This window comes from Anser brachyrhynchus, assembly GCF_964034855.1.
Source record: "Anser brachyrhynchus genome assembly, chromosome: Z".
NCBI lineage: Eukaryota > Metazoa > Chordata > Aves > Anseriformes > Anatidae > Anser > Anser brachyrhynchus.
Genome location: NC_137697.1, coordinates 885,738 through 904,451, shown reverse-complemented (window position 1 = coordinate 904,451; position 18,714 = coordinate 885,738). Strand labels below are relative to the sequence as shown.

The 18,714-nt window shown below is 38.5% G+C and overlaps 1 protein-coding gene across 1 annotated transcript in view; it reads right to left on the bottom strand.

Annotated features, from left to right (window-relative positions):
* Positions 1 to 6,247: 6,247 nt before the first annotated feature.
* Positions 6,248 to 18,714, bottom strand: part of RIT2 (Ras like without CAAX 2) — a 194,386-nt gene continuing 181,919 nt past the window's right edge. The window contains exon 5 of the mRNA XM_080574737.1: positions 6,248 to 7,550. Within this exon, the coding sequence (XP_080430863.1) occupies positions 7,323 to 7,550 (228 nt within the window). The 3' untranslated portion in view covers positions 6,248 to 7,322. The remainder of the gene's footprint in view (positions 7,551 to 18,714) is intronic.

Sequence of the window (18,714 nt, the reverse complement as noted above, 5' to 3'; positions counted from 1 at the left end):
CTGTCCTATCTGTTTGAATCACTGTGAGTCCTGATAAGGATTTTCATCACTCAGTGGCAAGTGGATTGAAAAGTCTCTACCAGGTGAAAGAACTGATATGGTACTGACTGTTCTCAAATTTCTTGGCAGTCCCTGGAGGTCCATCCTTGTTCAGAAATTTTATCACAGCAATATTTTACAGCTTCTATAACTTAAGTCTTTCTGAACTTTATTGTTGGCAGGTATAGTGTGTTCTCACAGGCTTTGTGGTTTCATGTGTTTTTCTTCTCATCTTTCATGTACACCATGATAATCAACTCCGCACAGGTCGAAGAACTCTTCAAAGTACTCCTTTGAACATCTGCCTCCTTAAAGACATCCCTGCTGTATTCTCTGATAACTTGGATCTCATCCAGTTTTGCTAGATAAAGTCTTAGGTGTATTTGGTGAACACCTTATTAACTAAAGAGGAGAGCAGAAACAGGTTCCTACATTTTTCATTAACATCTGGTCTGAGAACAGTGGGAGGGAAAAAGCCATCAGCGAATGATCTGCATGCACTGTTAGCAAACTGGTAGCTGCTCTCCCTGATGAAACCACATATTTGAAGTACTATTTAAAATCTTCAGCAGGGAGCTATCATTCCATCATTTATATTAGTTATGAGGCATATAAATGAGGGGTTTGCTGCTATCCTTCTAAAGGACAGAGCTGAGCATCCTACTTTTTCTCCAACTGTTCACTTGAAACAAGCTGTTTTCAGTTTCTCAAGCATACATAGTTCAGGGAACCAGCAGACACCACAAAGAGATTTGTTCTCATAAGTAGAAGCTTCAGTGAAGGGACAACTTATTGCACAGGCAGATTCTCATCTTTTGTCAGATTCTCATTAGAAACCTGATGCATATTCCAGTGAAGGAAATCCATGCTTCCCATGGACTTGACTGAATATTGCTTCTGCCTGCTTAATTTCCCATTCTGTGCCCTGTTCTCCATCATTTTGTTATTAAAATGTGTTCCCAATCTGTCTTGCATTTTCACAACAGTAATAATTTCTCTGACCTCTTCCTTCCACTTTCTAGGCCAATGACATTACATCATCCTGAGGAGGAGGCAAATCATCAGCGATTCCTATTGCTCTTAATATGACCCATCTCTTAATATCCTGATCAAACTCCTATGGTGTGTGCACTTGAATCAAACATCTTGAGATTTTATTATATCTCTTTTTTTGCCATTGTATCTGCTGTTCCCTTTCTAGAAGGCATAAAGACACATCCAGTGCGGAGAATGCTGTAAGTCCTTCCCAGTTCACTTGATTTTCATATGTTTGCTCATACTGTATTCTCCTCTACCACCTCTGCTTATCCTTCCCATCACTAATAATCTCTTTATTCCATCTTCCTTAAATTGTCTAATATTTTGGGTTATGGCTTTTATAAGTTTGCAGGGACAGAAACCTCTTCTTCCTCTGTGTGACTGAAGTATATTCATCATCATGAGAGCATATGTAATTCTATGCTAGAGATGGATATGAATCAACTGTAAGTTTTTCCATTGCCTTCACAAGAGCTATCCACTTAGACTGTCTGAATACCTTAAGTGTTCAAGCTTATTCATTCAGTGTCATACATGAAAAGACACCTGTGATTAGTTAGCAGTGTCTAGTAGCAGAGGCAAAGTCAGTCTGCAGGAATTGTCAACTTCCTATTCAGAAAGCTGTGTGACTTTGCAAAAAGTTTATCATGAAAAATATTACTTATTCTGCTTAGTATGAACACTGAAAGTGTGGAAAATTTATGAAGGAGGCAAAAGATGCAATGTCTTTAGTTTGTTAAAAGCACCAGAGACTGCCTTTTACACTGCTGTGAGTGATGGAATAGAACAAGAGAAATAAAACTGAAAAATACTGAGTTTATCTGAATGGTGCTGCAGATGGAGAGGTCAGCTCTGGTGGTTTAGGACTGCTGGAAAACCAATGGAAGAAACTGTGTAGGAGTCTTTATCGGGGCAGGCTGTTGGAGGGGACACAACCAGAAGAAATTTTGAATCTACTAACTATTCTGATTTATTCATTTCAGGGCAAGGAATTCCAAATTATCTTGCTTGCAGAATGCAGCAAAAAGCAGAGAAATACTAAACTTTTGTCCAACAAATTTCATAGATGTGAAATTGACTGCCTTCCTCTTCTATTAATTGTACTTAAAATATAATGGTAAAATGATGCTGTTCTCTTTTATACAATTAAAGGCAATGAGATTTTCATATAAAGGGCTCACTTTGCTTTACCTTCCTAATATTGTTCTTTACATGGAATTCTGTTCCAGCTGCAGCCATGAAAAATAAAGTTCTTTTTGAGCTTTGTCTTGTACTAGTTGAAACAGTTGTAAGACTATAAGCACTGTAAAAAAATATGATGCATGACCAAGTGCAAGAATGGGAAAATCTCATTGTCACATTAATTATCTATTGACAGAAGATATACAGTAGGTGATGCAATGGCTTTGGATGTTCTTGTCTTTATTACCTCTTGGGGGAAAAGTTCAGATCATGAGATGAGTTTGGTGATCTTGATTGGACATTTGTCCTCATCACAAAACAACCTCATAATTCAGCACGATGTAACAAAATTGGAGAGCTCAGATTGAGGAGGCTTAGGACCAGGAACACCAAGGAGTAATAAATCAGGCTAGAGGTGCAGGGCAATGCTGCTTGGGGTGACTTTCACAGCATCTGTGAGACAATGCCATCCCCATTACAAATCATTTTGCGAGGCAGACATCCTAAGGAGGAGCACATATTTGAAGGGACAGGTCAAGTTAGAAAGTGCGCTAAAAGAGAGGCTGATCAGAAGTGGTCTGAGACATTACTCTGTCCAAATGCCATTCAATTGTCTGAGAACAGAGATTTTAATACTGTTTGAAAGACACATTCTGTAATTTCACATTTCCTTTACTAATTTTTAGGGATTTCTTAGAGACATAGACAAGAAGCAGTGTGCATGATACACACTCATATAAATAAGACATGCTAAGGGGGTGTCTAAATATATCTGCTATCGTAAGTATATTTAAATGAATTATATCAATATAGTTGTCTATACTAGACAATTATGTTGCTAGTTTTAGTTGCTAGTACAAAATCAGGCAAGTATTTGTGTACTCCTATAGCTAACTGTAAACTTTGTCTGATTTACAGGAACTGGATTGCTGGTTTTCAGTGTAATTTTTAACAGTTGATGTCATCATCTCAGTATCTCCATTTGAGATGGCTGCAGCAGGTGCCTTTGCTGTCACTACAGAGACAAGAAGGCCCAATGACAGCTCTTTTGCTTATCACAGATATCACAGTCTGGCCCACAGGGAGCGTAACATTCACTCTGGGAGAAGACATTGATACTGCTGTAGAATGTAAATCATGACTACGAGAAACTAAACTCTGCTGAGGGCCATCGTTTTCTTGTTTTCCTGTCATCTGCCACAATACAGGGAGGGATCAAATGTTTAAGAAAGGATCAGGCTGAAAGACAGACAGAAACGTGAATTATATAGTGGACAAAAAGGAGGAGAATTCCCTCTTTTCATTCTAGCCATATGTTCATACAATTCAGCTTTAAAATATTCTTGTTCCTTGTTTGTGTTTTTTTTTTTGTTCGTTTGTTTGTTTTCTTGCTGTAAACAAACAAACAAAAATCAATAATTTGTAAATGCATCAGCCTGTTAATACTGTACATGAACTGACAATGTGAGGGAACACAGAATGTTGCTGTGTTTAAGTCCTAAGGCCTATATGCATAACATGTGAAAAAGGAAAATTTAAGCACCGAATTATTCTACCTTGACTTATAGCCTTCTCCAGAGGTAATTACTTCACAACTAGATTCAACTTGTGATCTGCCAAAATTGGGAAGAATGGTAATTAAATGCCATATATTATATATTTGTGATAGATGCTATAGATACATTTGCAAAGTTTTTATTTTATTTTATTTTATTTTATTTTATTTTATTTTATTTTATATTTTATTTTATTTTATTTTATTTTATTTTATTTTATTTTATTTTATTTTATTTTATTTTATTTTATTTTATTTTATTTTATTTATTATTAGCTGGCTTTAATTATAACGGAAGTAAACTGAGCTATGGTCCAACTGCAACACAGTCTGTCAGTGGAGTAAGTTATAGCTGCCACCTTCATGGGGCTGTAGGCAACATAGAAAAATAAAATGATCAGTTTCCTTCTTCAGACTTTCCAGACATGGTTAGATGAGAGGCTAGTCAGAGACAGAAAAGTCTTAGACACAGACCTGCTGTTTTTTAACTCTGTCAGCTAGGCTTGACAGCTAAATACAGCCTTCTGTGACGGAATCATAATGATTAATTAGGTAAAGCAGCTGCACCGAGCCTCTTGCGCAGTTATGACTTATGTTAGCCTCACTGACTATAACCTCCATCAGCTCTGCTCAATTAACTGAGGTTAAGTATTATAGATTATTGAGGAATTGGGTGATGGTAAATCAGAATGACATTCCTATTTTAAAAATAAAGGATGGTCAGGTGTTTCAGAGACAAGATTCAACACCAAGCATTTACAACACCATTCTGCCATAGTTAGGCGGTAGACTGATCATTAACAATGGGGTTCATCCTATGTGCTATTAGCTATCAAAAAGTTAGCCCTAGACACAAGTTGCACTTTAAGGAGCAACATAAAAGAGCTGGAAAGAGGCAGCCATTTTAGGCAGTGATTTGTCAAACGCTAACTATCCAAGTTAGACAGAACAAATCACCCTAGGAACCTCTCTGCTTATTAACTAAGGGGCTCAATAACTGGGTGTCATACTCAGCTTCTATATGACTAAACTGGAGTGAGATAAAACCAGACCTTTCTGCCCAATAGATACTCAGACGCCTGAAGTTGCATGCAGAAAATGTAACAGAAGGTCCTCAGAGGATCTCATTCTTTTTGAAATTACTAACTTATTACCAGACATCTTTTAAAATCTGACATGTGTAGGTTAGCTATGGGGATACTGAGAATGTGGAGAGTTCATGGGCTTGGTACACATAAATACGACTATGTAAGCTGTACTGTTACATTCTTAAAATGATTCTTACTACGGCTTCAGATCACATCAGCTAGCACTTGCCTAACCAGTTGCTGAGCATGATGCAGAACCCAGCACACTCCAGGGACCATTTCCAACAGCAATGTGTGTATGGTAACCCTGCCATAAAGGCTGACAGTTTAATAGTATGGAAAGATATCGTTCCATGCCAGATGACCTTAATGCCTGATAATGGGTATGTTTAATTTACAAATTCATTTGAGGCTTAATCTTAGACTGTATCTATGCCCTTTTGCAACTTTTTTGATATTTCAAGCTGACTAGAAACAGGCTACCCCTAAAACTACAACTCAAAGCCAGTATTGATATAGTAAGTCCCTCAGCAGTGTGGGTGAAATAATAACCAATACTAAATGTTTTCCAATTGACTCAAAGCTTAGGCATCTGCCTGAAAAGGACCAATGAACATCCCTCAAGGTTTCTCAGGATAGTAATTTCTATGGTCTCTTACATGTGGAACGACTGCTTCATTCCCCTCTGTGCAGTGTGCAGTATTGGAACAGTCACAGATGTTCCTCTTGTTATTTATAGTCTCAAAGCCACCATCTGTTCAGTGTAGCCTCCTGTTGTCTCTCCACCAATACTTAGCTCATAAACTCTTTGGGCAAGCACATCTCTGTCTTTAGGAGCTTTACCTAAAATGTCTGTGTCAATACAGGTAAAATAATAATAGTAATTATAGTAGAGTAAATGCAGTCTTCAGTTGTTGGAGGCAGGGATCAGGATATACACCTAAATGCTTATATCTGCTTATATTTCTCTAAAATAATTTTTCCAAAGATCATCTATATAGCTACATGTTATCTAACTATACACATTGAAGTGATACCTTTGATGGAAAATTTCTGACAAGTCAAAATAAATCACTGTTTTTTCTTGAATGGAAGAGAAAGTAAAGAATAAAACACCAGATTTTAATGAACTGATTTTTTTCATGAAACTGTAACCCTTTCATACTTAACTGACCAAAACAAATCAACTCCCCCCCCCCCCCCCCCCTTCCCACAGGTTCCTCTAAAATATATAGTCAAAAAATAAAAGAGAAAAATAATGAACATTTACTAAGGAATGCATTTTTTTTTTTCTAAGAATATATTAAATAGAACAGACACAAATGACACTGACTACAAGGATAGCTTCATGGAATTCACGATCTTTATTTTTTGACAAAATGTATGCATGATTTACTTGTAAAATTTATAAATAAAGTCAATATTAAAAGAAGTCTGGAAAAAAAGTAAATGAGACTGTATTCTACTTCATGCCAGCTTTAAAAAGGAATATTTAAAAGACCTGTCCAACTAATCAATCAAATGATTCACTTGGATGGTCATGGACAGTGAAAGACAGTGACTGTCATGATGCAATTCTGTAGTAAGTTGAGGGCTAAATGCTACATTGCAGACGCTATGGTGGGACAGAGTTGCACCACTTTGGGAAGTGTTTTTTGTGCACTTCTTGGTGGGCTGCATGAATGTGGCCAATCCACTGTGTGTCTGTAGGACAATGTACCTCTGCTAGCCAGTTCTGATGAGTAAGTAGAGGAGATGGAGCTATAACCCTGCAGCCTTCTGGATGGCTAGTGTGGGACTTGTGCTATGCTTGCCAACCCTTCCTGCTAAATGGAAAGAACATGGTCAGGATAGGTCTCTACAGGGTTAAAATTGTGAGCCCCCAGTGTTTCCCCTGGTCCCAGCTCACACACACAGACACAGACTGAGCACAGTCTAACCCTAAACCTACATGTGAATGCAAAGCTGAAGGTCAAATACTAAAGTTCTTAAACAGTCAAAATGTCCATTGAAATGAATGTTAATCATTCCCGGGATGAAGATATGACCCATGCATGGACAGAGAGGAGGCAATACGTGCATCCCTTACTCTAGAAATGGTAGAAGCTGTTCTGTCCTGGATGCTGGCTCAATTCCTAGCCTTTGAAGACCAGCCAGGGACCACAGGGAAAAAGCACAGTATTTTCTCCACTCAGATGTGGAGAGAGAAGATGAGAGGGTGTGCTAAGTGACTTGATATATAATACAGAGGAGCCACAGGGCAACCATGAATTGGGCCTTCAAGGAGCTACTTCTGCATGAGGGCTGAAGGGAAGAAACTCCAGGACCTGGTCTGGAAGATGCTGTGTCAATGCTGCCTTTTCAAACTGTTACAGGTTACTGTGGTCAGCTCCTGAGGGGTGGCTCATGAGGAACTGCCATCAGGTTGTACTTTCCTTTTTTTTCTTCAGGGATCCTTTCAGCTTCCGCCACAGACTATCCTTCCTCTTCATCTTCTTCTCTGCCATGGGCAGTGAGGACTCTTTCCTTCGGATTTCCCTCACTAGTCCATGAAAGACATCATCAATGTAAAAGCGAAGAGCAGCAGAAGTCTCAAAAAAGGAGCAGGAGTATTCTCTGGCTAAGCTCATTCCTTCTTCAGTCGACACCTACAAGGAAAAAAAAAAGAATCTATAAATATCACCTAATTCACAGAGCACGAACCAACAGGAGGCCATAAAATTATATCTAGTCCGACTTTTTGGGTACCACTAGATTGGCACTCCTAAGGCAAACCACCAACCTTTAGTTTAACAGGAAAATATTCTATTATTATTACATAGATAAGATTCAAGTGTGAAATGATCGGATGGAATCCATGTTTGAACAGAGCATACTGACAATATTCATATACTTGGATATATTATTTCCCTAATTCTGATGTGCCATTTTTTCCAAGTATTTCCTCTCTTTAGTGCACTAATCCTCTAAGGCTTGGGAGCATTGGTTCCTTTATTCTACAGACTAAAACTGATGGTCAAAAAGACTTCAGTAGAAATATGGTCCCAGAAAATGCCTGTTCAGCACTCATCTAATCCTGAAGGGAATTTGACTTGAAGCTGAAAGCACATCAGTTTTCACACCTTCAGATTTTTCAGTCGCAAGAATTTCTGAGCATGTTTTTAAGTGCTCTGGTCTTGACAGACCCATAATCCTATCACTTAGCTCATGTCTGAGCCATATGAAGACCCAAAATCTATTTACTTTTCAGGTCATCTTCCTTAAGTGGTCTCATGTACTTACTATTCTCAGAGAACATTGAGGAAATATATCTTTGTTTCTTTGAGGAACTATAAGGGGAAGAATCTCCAGGAATTTAGAAGGAATCAAGGCAGCTCTTTTTCATTTGCCTGAATTTTCAAACAGGGATCTAAATCCTAAAATTTCCATACTAGCGACCTCTTGCCCACCAGCCTGCTAATTCCATAGAAAAGGTGCACAGCATGCTGATTACTGGTCTAATTGTATAGTCTGACTGTGTGGTCTAGATAGAGTTTAAATGCTTACCACAAGGAGTAATAAATGCCTACTACCTACCTATATTTTGCACTTTTGGAGACTTATACAGTAACATGTAGCAAGTCTTCAGCAAAATAAGGAATAAACCCTATTAGCTAGCTAAATTTTAGGCTAGCTTACCAGCCAATAGAATATCCTTTATTTTCAGTATTCAGACGTAAAACTATATGGATGAAATGTACAGAACATATTCAAGTTTTAGGTGAGAAAATCTAGCCTTTGTTTTTATTTGTGTTTATATAACATGATTTATTCAAGTAACTTTCCAACCATCTGGATTTAAAAAAAAAAAAAAAAAAAAAAAAAGGTAGATTAAGTAGTTTGAGACAGCCTTGTGAAAATCTACATCATCTTAGGTTACAAAAAAAAATCAATTGCTACTGTCTGCCACAGAACTAATCTAGTTTTATTTCTTATTTCTACCTTTATGCTCCCAAAATGTCATTTATATTTATTAGGGAAATAAACCCTTATGTTTCAAGATATAAACAAACTCTCTCATACCTACCATGAGGAGAATGTCCTTTTATGATCAGCTTATGACACTACCTTATTGCATTTTGTATATTTATCTGTAAAGCTGGACACAGTGAGAAACAGGATTTTGCATGAAACAAAACACCAGTTCATTCCAGTCTGGAAGAAATCTGCACCTAGCATGTACCTATATAACACAGACCACAGAATTTCTGCCCATCACCTTTGCATCAAGTCACAGACTTTGTAATATCAGTAGGTCATACCTCTATGTTATAGATTTAATCTTAATTTAATTAAGAATATTGTAAAGCTAAGCAGGGAGGTTGTATGCCAACCTGAATAATACTCACTGACACAATGAAAGATTGTTATCGCTTTCCAACTGCTATAATTGCCAACCTTTAGCAAAAGGAGATGGGTAGCAATATGGTCCTTGTTTTTCTCTGGGCAGCTGTGTAAGCAAAATGTGTGATTCAATACGTCTATTGGGCACCATTGAGAAATTGACTGTCTGGATAGGAGACTATCCTGGTCTATTTTGGACTTTTTAATCTTTTTTGTTTTTTTCTCTTGCTATGCCTTGTTTGAGCTGAAGGAGGTTTTATTTTATTTATTTTTTATATATTTATTTAGAGACACTGCAGTTCTAAGCAAACCATTACACAGAGCTGTAGTTTCAGTGAAGATTTTATACATTCATTACTGAAAAGGAAAAAAAGATAATAATTAAAAAAAAGCTTATAAATAGAAACATCCATATGATAAAAGAATGGTGAGGTTGTACATATAATTATGGTACAAACACAGCACTACTCAAATATCAGAAATTGCCTTTTCTTTTGCTCCATGATTTTCCAGTCTTTGCCCATCTAATTCGTCTTTCTTTCCATGTTTGTCTTTCCTAGGATCAAAATATGTGTTTTCTCCCACCTGCAAGGAAGAAAAATTGCAGGGAAGACATGCTATGTACTGTAATGAAAAAAGTCTACTATAAGCTGTGAGAACTGGAGAATACTCAGGAGAAATAAAATGAGCAGAAAAACTTCTTCCCATCCTCTCTGTGGCTGGAGGCTTGTAACTTGGCCGAATTTTACTGGATTTCTCTAAAAAGCAACAAAACTTTGGTTTTGGACTCACAGTTTCCTGCCAAATTATGGAGACAACATTAAAGATATTAATGGAAATAGTTAATTTCAAAGCATAGTATTTGTCCTAAATGTTGCCCTCAGGAACTGATTAACTACTTTGCTGAAATTTTATGAAGTAATTCAGCACAAGGAAGACACCTGGCACAAATAGTTTCAGGACATTTAGTCAAAGTTTTTCAGCTTCAAGGCTGAAAACAGGCTTCTCAGAAATCTAATGCTGTCATAATTACCACTACTGCTTCCAGCACCAGTGAAAATATAGCCATACTAATTTAATTAATCTGTTTTCTGAAAAAAAAAAAAAAAAAAACGTGCAAGCACAGACAGGTGTCTAGAGGAAAAATACACATTCATCTTTCTGTTTGTAATTTGGTCCAGAGGCTAGCCACCTATGGAATGAAAAACAAGGGATAAAGCTCTTGATGAGGTCACCTAATTCCAGGGATTTACCTTGTTCCCATCTTATTGCCAGAAGAGAAACTATATCATAGAAATCCAGCCCAGATCTGCACAGCTCAGGGACTTGTTGACAAATTGCAGCTTGTGCAGGTCTGTATCACCAGACGACATGATCTGTCAGTGTGACACGGACAGATGGGTCAGGGAGTGAGGTCATTCTATTGAACATATATCTGGGAAGCAGAGCTTTATATCTCATTTTTAGAGTAACCCTCTGTGATTGAATCTGGCATTGTTTCTTGGAGTACAATTCTGGTTATATTGATTCCATTTTAGCGTGTTCCTTTGCTGGTAAACTGAAGAAGGGAATGAAGGGAGAAGGCTGGTGTAGTGAAGATAATGAAAGATGAAGATTTCAGAGCTGGCAAAAGCTTCCTGAATCCAAATTTCATTTAAAAACTGTGAATCTGGGGTGGTATGTGAATCAGGACTTAGAGAAGCAGGGCGTGAAGCTTGTTGTGTAACTAAAGAGCAAGATCCCCCAGGACAAGTCTATGAAATGGGCAGTGGGGCCTCACAGATGCACATGAGCCCTGGGAAAACACACTTTTCATGTTTTCCCTGAAAAGTGCATGGTTCTAAGCATCCATTTGGGTGCATGTGATTTGAGAGGGAAGATAAAGCTGTTGTAGCAGCATTTGAACCGTGGATAGCACAGAGGACTGTAGGCTGAACTGGGGAGTTTTTCATCTCTGGATGGCTCAGGGCAGCTGGAACGCAGCACAGCTTCATCCAGATAAGAAGTATTCACTGGCTACAAACAGCATTTTATAACATTAAGATTCTGTTTGTGGCTTTTGTAAACCTCCCCTGGAAAATTACAAGTGAGATTAAATGCAGTGCTGACAGCCTGTGAAAGCCATGATGGATGAGCTGCCATCTTTAAGACAGACCGTTTCCCACTAAGGTCAACTCCTGCACAACCAAAAGGAGAGCACAAAGCCACAGGGGCTGGAAAGTGGGTGGGGAGGCACTGGCAACACGGGCCCCCATACGCAGAACGTAAAGATATCTGGATCTGAGGAGGAAAGAGCAAAAACTGAACAGATCAATAGTCTACCTCTGCTCTTGGACTGTCATTAGCTGGAAAATCTCCCTCTGAATCAGCTTGTTTTGTGTTTAGCTCTGCCTCTCCTTTGGTCAAGGCAGAAAAGAAGCATCTCAAAGTAGATTCTTTGACCAAGATTGTATTATTAGCAGAATCAACAGTATCAGCTTGGGTAAGCCAGTGGTTGTCTTCATGCAGGTAAGCAATGTGTTTCCACTTGAACATCTCTTGAACATTCTGGCCGAGAAGGACCTGGGAGTATTGGTGGATAGTCGGCTGAATATGAGCCAGCAGTGTGCTCAGGTGGCCAAGAAGGCCAACGGCATCCTGGCCTGTATAAGAAGCAGTGTGGCCAGCAGGTCGAGGGAAGTGATTGTGCCCCTGTACTCGGCTCTGGTGAGGCCGCACCTCGAGTACTGTGTTCAGTTTTGGGCCCCTCACTACAAGAAGGACATCGAGGTGCTCGAGCGAGTCCAGAGAAGGGCGACCAAGCTGGTGAGGGGTCTGGAGAACAAGTCTTACGAGGAGCGGCTGAGGGAGCTGGGCTTGTTCAGCCTGGAGAAGAGGAGGCTCAGGGGCGACCTCATCGCTCTCTACAGTTACCTGAAAGGAGGCTGTAGAGAGGTGGGGGTTGGTCTATTCTCCCACGTGCCTAGTGACAGGACGAGGGGGAATGGGCTAAAGTTGCGACAGGGGAGTTTTAGGTTGGATGTTAGGAAGTACTTCTTTACCGAAAGGGTTATTAAGCATTGGAACGGGCTGCCCAGGGAGGTGGTGGAGTCACCATCCCTGGAGGTCTTTAAAAGACGTTTAGATGTAGAGCTTAGGGATATGGTTTAGTGGAGTACTTAGTGTTAGGTCGGAGGTTGGACTCGATGATCTTGAGGTCTCTTCCAACCTAGAGAAATCTGTGAATCTGTGAATCTGTGAATCTCATCCCTGCAACAGCATCTTCTGCTTGAGATGGCTTTTGGAGATTCCCCCTGTGACTGGCAGCTCCTGGTTGCCATGGAGAGCTCTGCAGGTGGAATGCCACGGGCTGCAAGGATTCTCCTAAGTTTTCATTAGGCCTCCACCCTGGCAGCCCTCATTAACTTTGCAATGGGAAACAGAGTGGTAATTATAGACCAAAAAACTTTGTTCTGAGAGTGCTTTTTCCTGGAGACATGCAGTCTTGATCACTAATCAGAGACAGAATAGGACACACATTGGTGAATACGGTGCTCATGTAAGTCCCACTGAGGCTAATAGAAAGAACTCCAGTGGTTTTTGATCAAGCTGTGCATGGACAGTATTTTTGACAGGCAATTACTTATGTGAGCGATAAACAAAATGTAACAGGTTAGAAACACAGGTAGGGAAGCAGCATCCTGAGCAAACCTGTTTGTACCATAGCAAGTTAAGAGGGAGGTAAGAAGCCAGGAGTGCTCTGAATGATGTCTAGGAAAGATCAATGTCATCTCTGGGTGTCTCAGCCATATGGAAATTTTTCTATTTCCCAACACACCCTGTTCCAAACACCAAGCACCCACATGCCAGGTTGTGTATCAGTACCTGGATATCCATTTGGAGAGAGGAAGACAATCTACAAGAATCCATAGAAATATTCACATTCCTTCCCAATATTATCTATTCCCTCAGCATATTAGAACAAACTAAATAAACTTTTGGTATGGGTATAAACCTATAACATGCCATGGAAAAAGGAGCTGAAGAAATCAAAGGTCTTGCCAATATCCTGGGTCTGCAATATACAGATCTGCCAAAAGAAAAATAATCTCATGGATCTAGAAAGTAAGAAATGCTACTCCAGACAACAAAAAGTGAAAGATGGGTTCTGCCTATCTGACATGAATGATAATTTTATTGATCCCAGCTCTGACCACTGAGTTTGTGCTGAAGGCACTCCCACGAAGCAGCTGTGAGATTTCTTCTTAATGATCAGCAACAACCAGGACTGCTTAATTTTCACCTTTCTCAGTTCATCAATGTGGCTAAGGTACCAGGAAAAAATAGGTGGTCCCTGGCTACCCGGCACAGATGAACATCAGGGACTTACCCAGTATTCTGGACAGGGACAAGCTCTGGGTTTTGCTTGATAGGACTGGATCCAACACAGGTTGAAGTGAGTGTTCCTATGTTGCCACCACCCTTTCCTAAAGAACAAGTGCTTTCACTGTAAGCATTTCCTTCCTGTTTTAAAAAGCAAGCAGTCCAATGCATTAGCCCCAAAGCAGGTCTATTATACCTTTGCCATTTATTTTTTTCCACTGACAAGTGTTGTATCAACAGCCATGGTGGCAGTGACTTTCCACAGGATGGTTTACGGATCTTTCCATGTGCGAAATGCTATTGTTCAGGTCAAAGCTCAAATACTTAGATATTACAACAGTGGCTTTGGTTTGAAAACCTGAACAGTGCCAGCAGGAACAGAAAAATCAATCTTTCTGTCTTTTTAAGACAAACATTACTGTTATTTGTTCACATAATATTTTTTAAAAAATAAGAAAATAAAAAATGATTCAAGCACTTTTACCCTTCTCCTCTTTCTTCAGATATTTACATTTATAAACTGCCTATCAGAGTCTTGCCACTGAACAGTGACATCCCTGAAAGGAGGAGAAAACAACAAGATCAAGTGGAAATCAATTCAAGATGAAAAAAATTTTGGAGACTAGGCTTTGTGAGTAACCAGTTATTTCCAGTTTGTGACCAGATATTCAATATGACCATATGTCAGGTCTAAACAAATGTGCAGTAAATGCAAAAGTAAAACAATAAAATACCTGGTGTTAAATATTCCAGTTTCCATCTTCCTCAATCCAAACATTCTGTATTGTTTCAGGATTTTAAACTGAACTTAAGTGTGAATTATTGCTTAAAAATGTAACATTGAAACTTTTCCAACTGCTAAGATAAAAATTAAACTTTCTAACCTTTATGTATGATCACATTTGCAAATATATACACTGCAGTTACCGATTTGATTTGCACAAGACTCCACAACTAGTTTCAGCTGACATAAACCAGCATTTTTCACTCAGCAGATATGTGCACCTGAGTTTTTTCCTCAGTCCCTACGGAACAGACACCTCTTTTCAGCAACCTGAGCAGTAAATAACAACACACTGCAGAAACCTGAGAGGAGAATTTGATGTCAACACCATTACTCTTAAAACTATTTGGAAATCTTCAGAAGTAATTAGTTGAACAAATCTCACTCTGACTTCATGGCAGGCAATTCTGCAGGCTCAGTTTTGCTGGCTTTCTAGATTACAAGGCTAGATGAGATAAAGCAACCATACAATTCATCATTATTGTGAGGGTATTGAAATGTGTTCAGTTTGGTCTCATATGTCTCATAAGTTTTCCATGTTTTTCTTTCTACCTCACCACTCTGATACTTTTTACTGTTTTCAGAATTACTGCTGTTCAAATGGCCAAGAGGGTAGATCTCATTAGCAGCCTGTGGCCAAGGAAAAGATGTTGTCTTTCTGTCTGAATTTATGCCCTGATGGACTGGATGACATGGAAATACCTTGTGGCACAGTACTAAGACATCTCATAACCTCATCTGTTCCCACCTCTGAAAAAAAACTTCCATTATAGATGTTCACATATTCTTTCCCTTCTCCTTTTAGCCTGGTCTTTGCATTTGGAGAGGAAGGAAAACATGGCTTTAGCAGTGAAGAAAATAATAGATTGTGGCTTCTGTGGTAAGCTTTGGGGCTTATTTGTAGGGGATGGAAGATGGAGAATGTGGGATTGTAAAACTAAGTTTGCATGTTTTTACAGAAAACTTTATAATAGTCTGAAAGAAAAACAAATTTATAGACAAAACAGGGCACACTCATCTGTCCCAAATTACCAACTTTCCACCTAGTTAGTTACAAAAGTGAGATATGAAACACAACCCTCACTTCATCGTTCTGAACCAGGAAGATACACTTATTTGATCCAAATGAAACACAAATTGTTGAGGGCTATTTACCACTCTTAGATTAGACAGACATTTTCTGACTTTCTAAGATCACTGCTATGACCTTACATGAAATCTCTTATGCTATTACTAGCTATTTCATTAAATGCATCACTCTTAGACTTTTTCATACGAAAAATTTCCAGATCAAATTCTAATTCAAACTTGCACAATTTATTAAGGTTTTTATCACAAGCTTTGTGAAGGAGATTATTACCCAGCACTGATTTCTGTCCATTCTTTCTCCCTTTTTGAAGAGATTAATTTATTATTATTATTATTATTATTATTATTATTATTATTATTATTATTATTATTGGATTCATTGGACGCAAAGTGGGAGTTATGCCTCCAAGTAATTTGCCATCCTGTTTTGGTCAAATGTTGCTTTGAGTAAAGAGAAATATTCTTCATGAAGTTGCCTAGTCACGAAGCAAGCAAAACACATGAGGCTCCTAGGTCTGTGGTTCACACCTTCTGCTAATTTTACCTCACTATTTCACAGATTTAATGCCAAATAATTAAACCATGCTCTCATTTCATGTAAAAATCACTACAGAACTAGGGTGCTGTCTGCAGGTTAGACTCTGAAGTTTTTCTTCTCAACGACAGACTGTAATCTTTTGCCTTTATCTTGTCAAAAGCGAGACTGATGAGTGAGTTAAGACATCTTTATACCAGGAAATGTTTCTGGAAAGATGGCCTCGGGAGCTGACTGAATTGTATACTCAAAGCCACATGATCTTGCATCAGTCAGCAATAGCTCTGGGTCTAATTTGAAGAGAATCTGGAAGTGTTAAATTCTTAGCATCGGTCTTCAGGATGAACAAGTACGGGTCAATTGCTCAAAGCATTTTTCAGAGATCTGACAATTTTCTAAATTGTCCATCATCTTTAAAGGTACTCTGATTGCAATGCTCAGTTGAAGGCAGATGGTCAAAAGATGGTTGCAAAAAGAGGATGTTTCCACATCAGTTCAGCTCAGGACATTCTTTTTTTTTTATTATTATTTTTTTTTCAGGGAAAAAATCAAGGGACTAATTGCATTTTTAAATTCACAAGAAAGGAAAATTTTCATATATTTTAAGCAACAACAAAACATTCCAAAACATTTTCAATTGTCATCTGCTAACAACAGATGGTTACTCCCCCCAAAAATAATAATAATAATAAAAAAAGCTAAAAGAGGCTGCAAATGTTGCTTAATTGTACTTTTTAGACCTTAAAAAAAAAAAAAAGTTAGTAGTGTTGAATTCTTATTTCAACACTGAAAGTGATTTCTACTGTTTTGAGAGCACAGGTTAACTATGAGCTCAGTACAGACAGCCCACATATGTATGTGTCTATATGCTGGCGTAAGCCATTGTCATTTATGTGTTAGAAATTCAAATTTCAGTAGTCATTTGAATTCAATTCTACATTAGGACTTGGGTATTGAGCAGACTGAGTACTGACTAAATCTCCATAAAACCTAGTAACCTATGAAAACCTCTCTGTCATTATAATTTGAAAATGCTTGCAGGCAGACAGTGAACACCATGCTGTTCCCAGCAGTGAGAAGAAAATCTTTCTCCACCTCCATGCAATTGTCATCTCTTGTGATTTGACGATTCTGTCCAGGCTACTGAAGTGGGTATGCCACTGAGAGGAGGAAGAGAGACTTTTTAATGTATTTGGACTGCAACATAATTTATTTGTTTATTTGTTTCTGAGGCCATTTGCTGAAGTAAGCAAGCATCACGAATGTGTTGGGTATCCAAGTGCCTTATGGACAACCTACAGAACAATGTTCTCTTTTTTGACCTATTACCTGGGTTGATTTTCAAAGAAAAGATGCTCAATACAATAAGAGGGGGATGTTATATCAGCAAATAGGAGTCGTGGTTTGTTGTTTAATTTTCCTGGAACATGTAATTAATTTTGAGGATTTAGAAATTTTGAAGTTTATTGGGAAGGTTTGTCAGACCATCTCATTAAGGAGAATACTTGCACAGTATCTTTGTTAAACTAATGACATTGATCTTCCCCATGTCAATATTAGTTCAGCCAAAATATTACACTTTTGCAGAATATGAATAGACTGAAAAAGAATTCATTGAAGTTTCACTGGAGTGATCCTTTTCAGCTCCTTTCTTATGTGCTGAAAGGAGCTCATGTGTGAGCAAAGGGTCTTTTCTTGGTCACAGGAGTATTGAAAGAGAGAGTCCCATGACATAGGAGCCTTAAAGTGGGAATGACAACTGTATAAGGAGCATCCACTTTCCTCCATCTTGTGATCTGCCAGCGTGGACAAGGCAGAATAGAATACTCAGTCTGAAGAACTGCAAAGGGGCAACAATGAGAAATGAATGTGCTGAGGGTGGAAAATTAAAAATCTTGAAAGGCCAGTGGGTAGGAAGAGCTGCAAGAATGCATTTAGCTAATTAGACATAACAAACTTTCTTACTGCCTGCTAACCTAACTCAAATTACCTCACTTTTGCTTCAGGCTAAGAACATGCACTTGGATAGTTTCCGTGGTAACTTGTTCGTGCATCTTGTGCTGTTGGCAACCTCCCCATTCATCAGGCAGTTTCTTTGGATAACTCTTCTGTGTTTGCTGCCTCTGGGTTTTGAATTTTACTGAGAAGACCAAGCACCTTAAAACAGAGTAACAGCTAACAGCTAGCAGAATCTTAATTTTGTTGAATAGAGCCTCCAACTTCCTTGAATACATTCTCAAGACATCTTGGAGTCTTTCCTGACAGAAACCTAAGGAATGATGATATTCTACAATCAATCAATAGCTTTTTTTGTTTGTTTATTTTTCTCCTAGAATCTTAATTTTTGACTGAGAAGACAATTTGTTCATTTGGGATGATAGCCCAAGTAGTTCATGTTTATTGCCACAGAGGAAAAGAAATAGTGAAGGGACAAGAAGAGAGAAACAGAGGAGTCAAGGTAGAAGGAAGGTAGAGGGAAGGAAGACAAATTACATCTTTATTATGCTAGCTGCAGGGGTAAAATAAGAAAACAGACTCTTAACAAACAGAATGGCTGAAACTCCTTGCTAGAAGCATCTATTTAACCTCCTCTATCCATGATGTTTCCATACAATTATGCAGATACTTTTTTGATGTATAAAAGGAGCTGTATTAATAT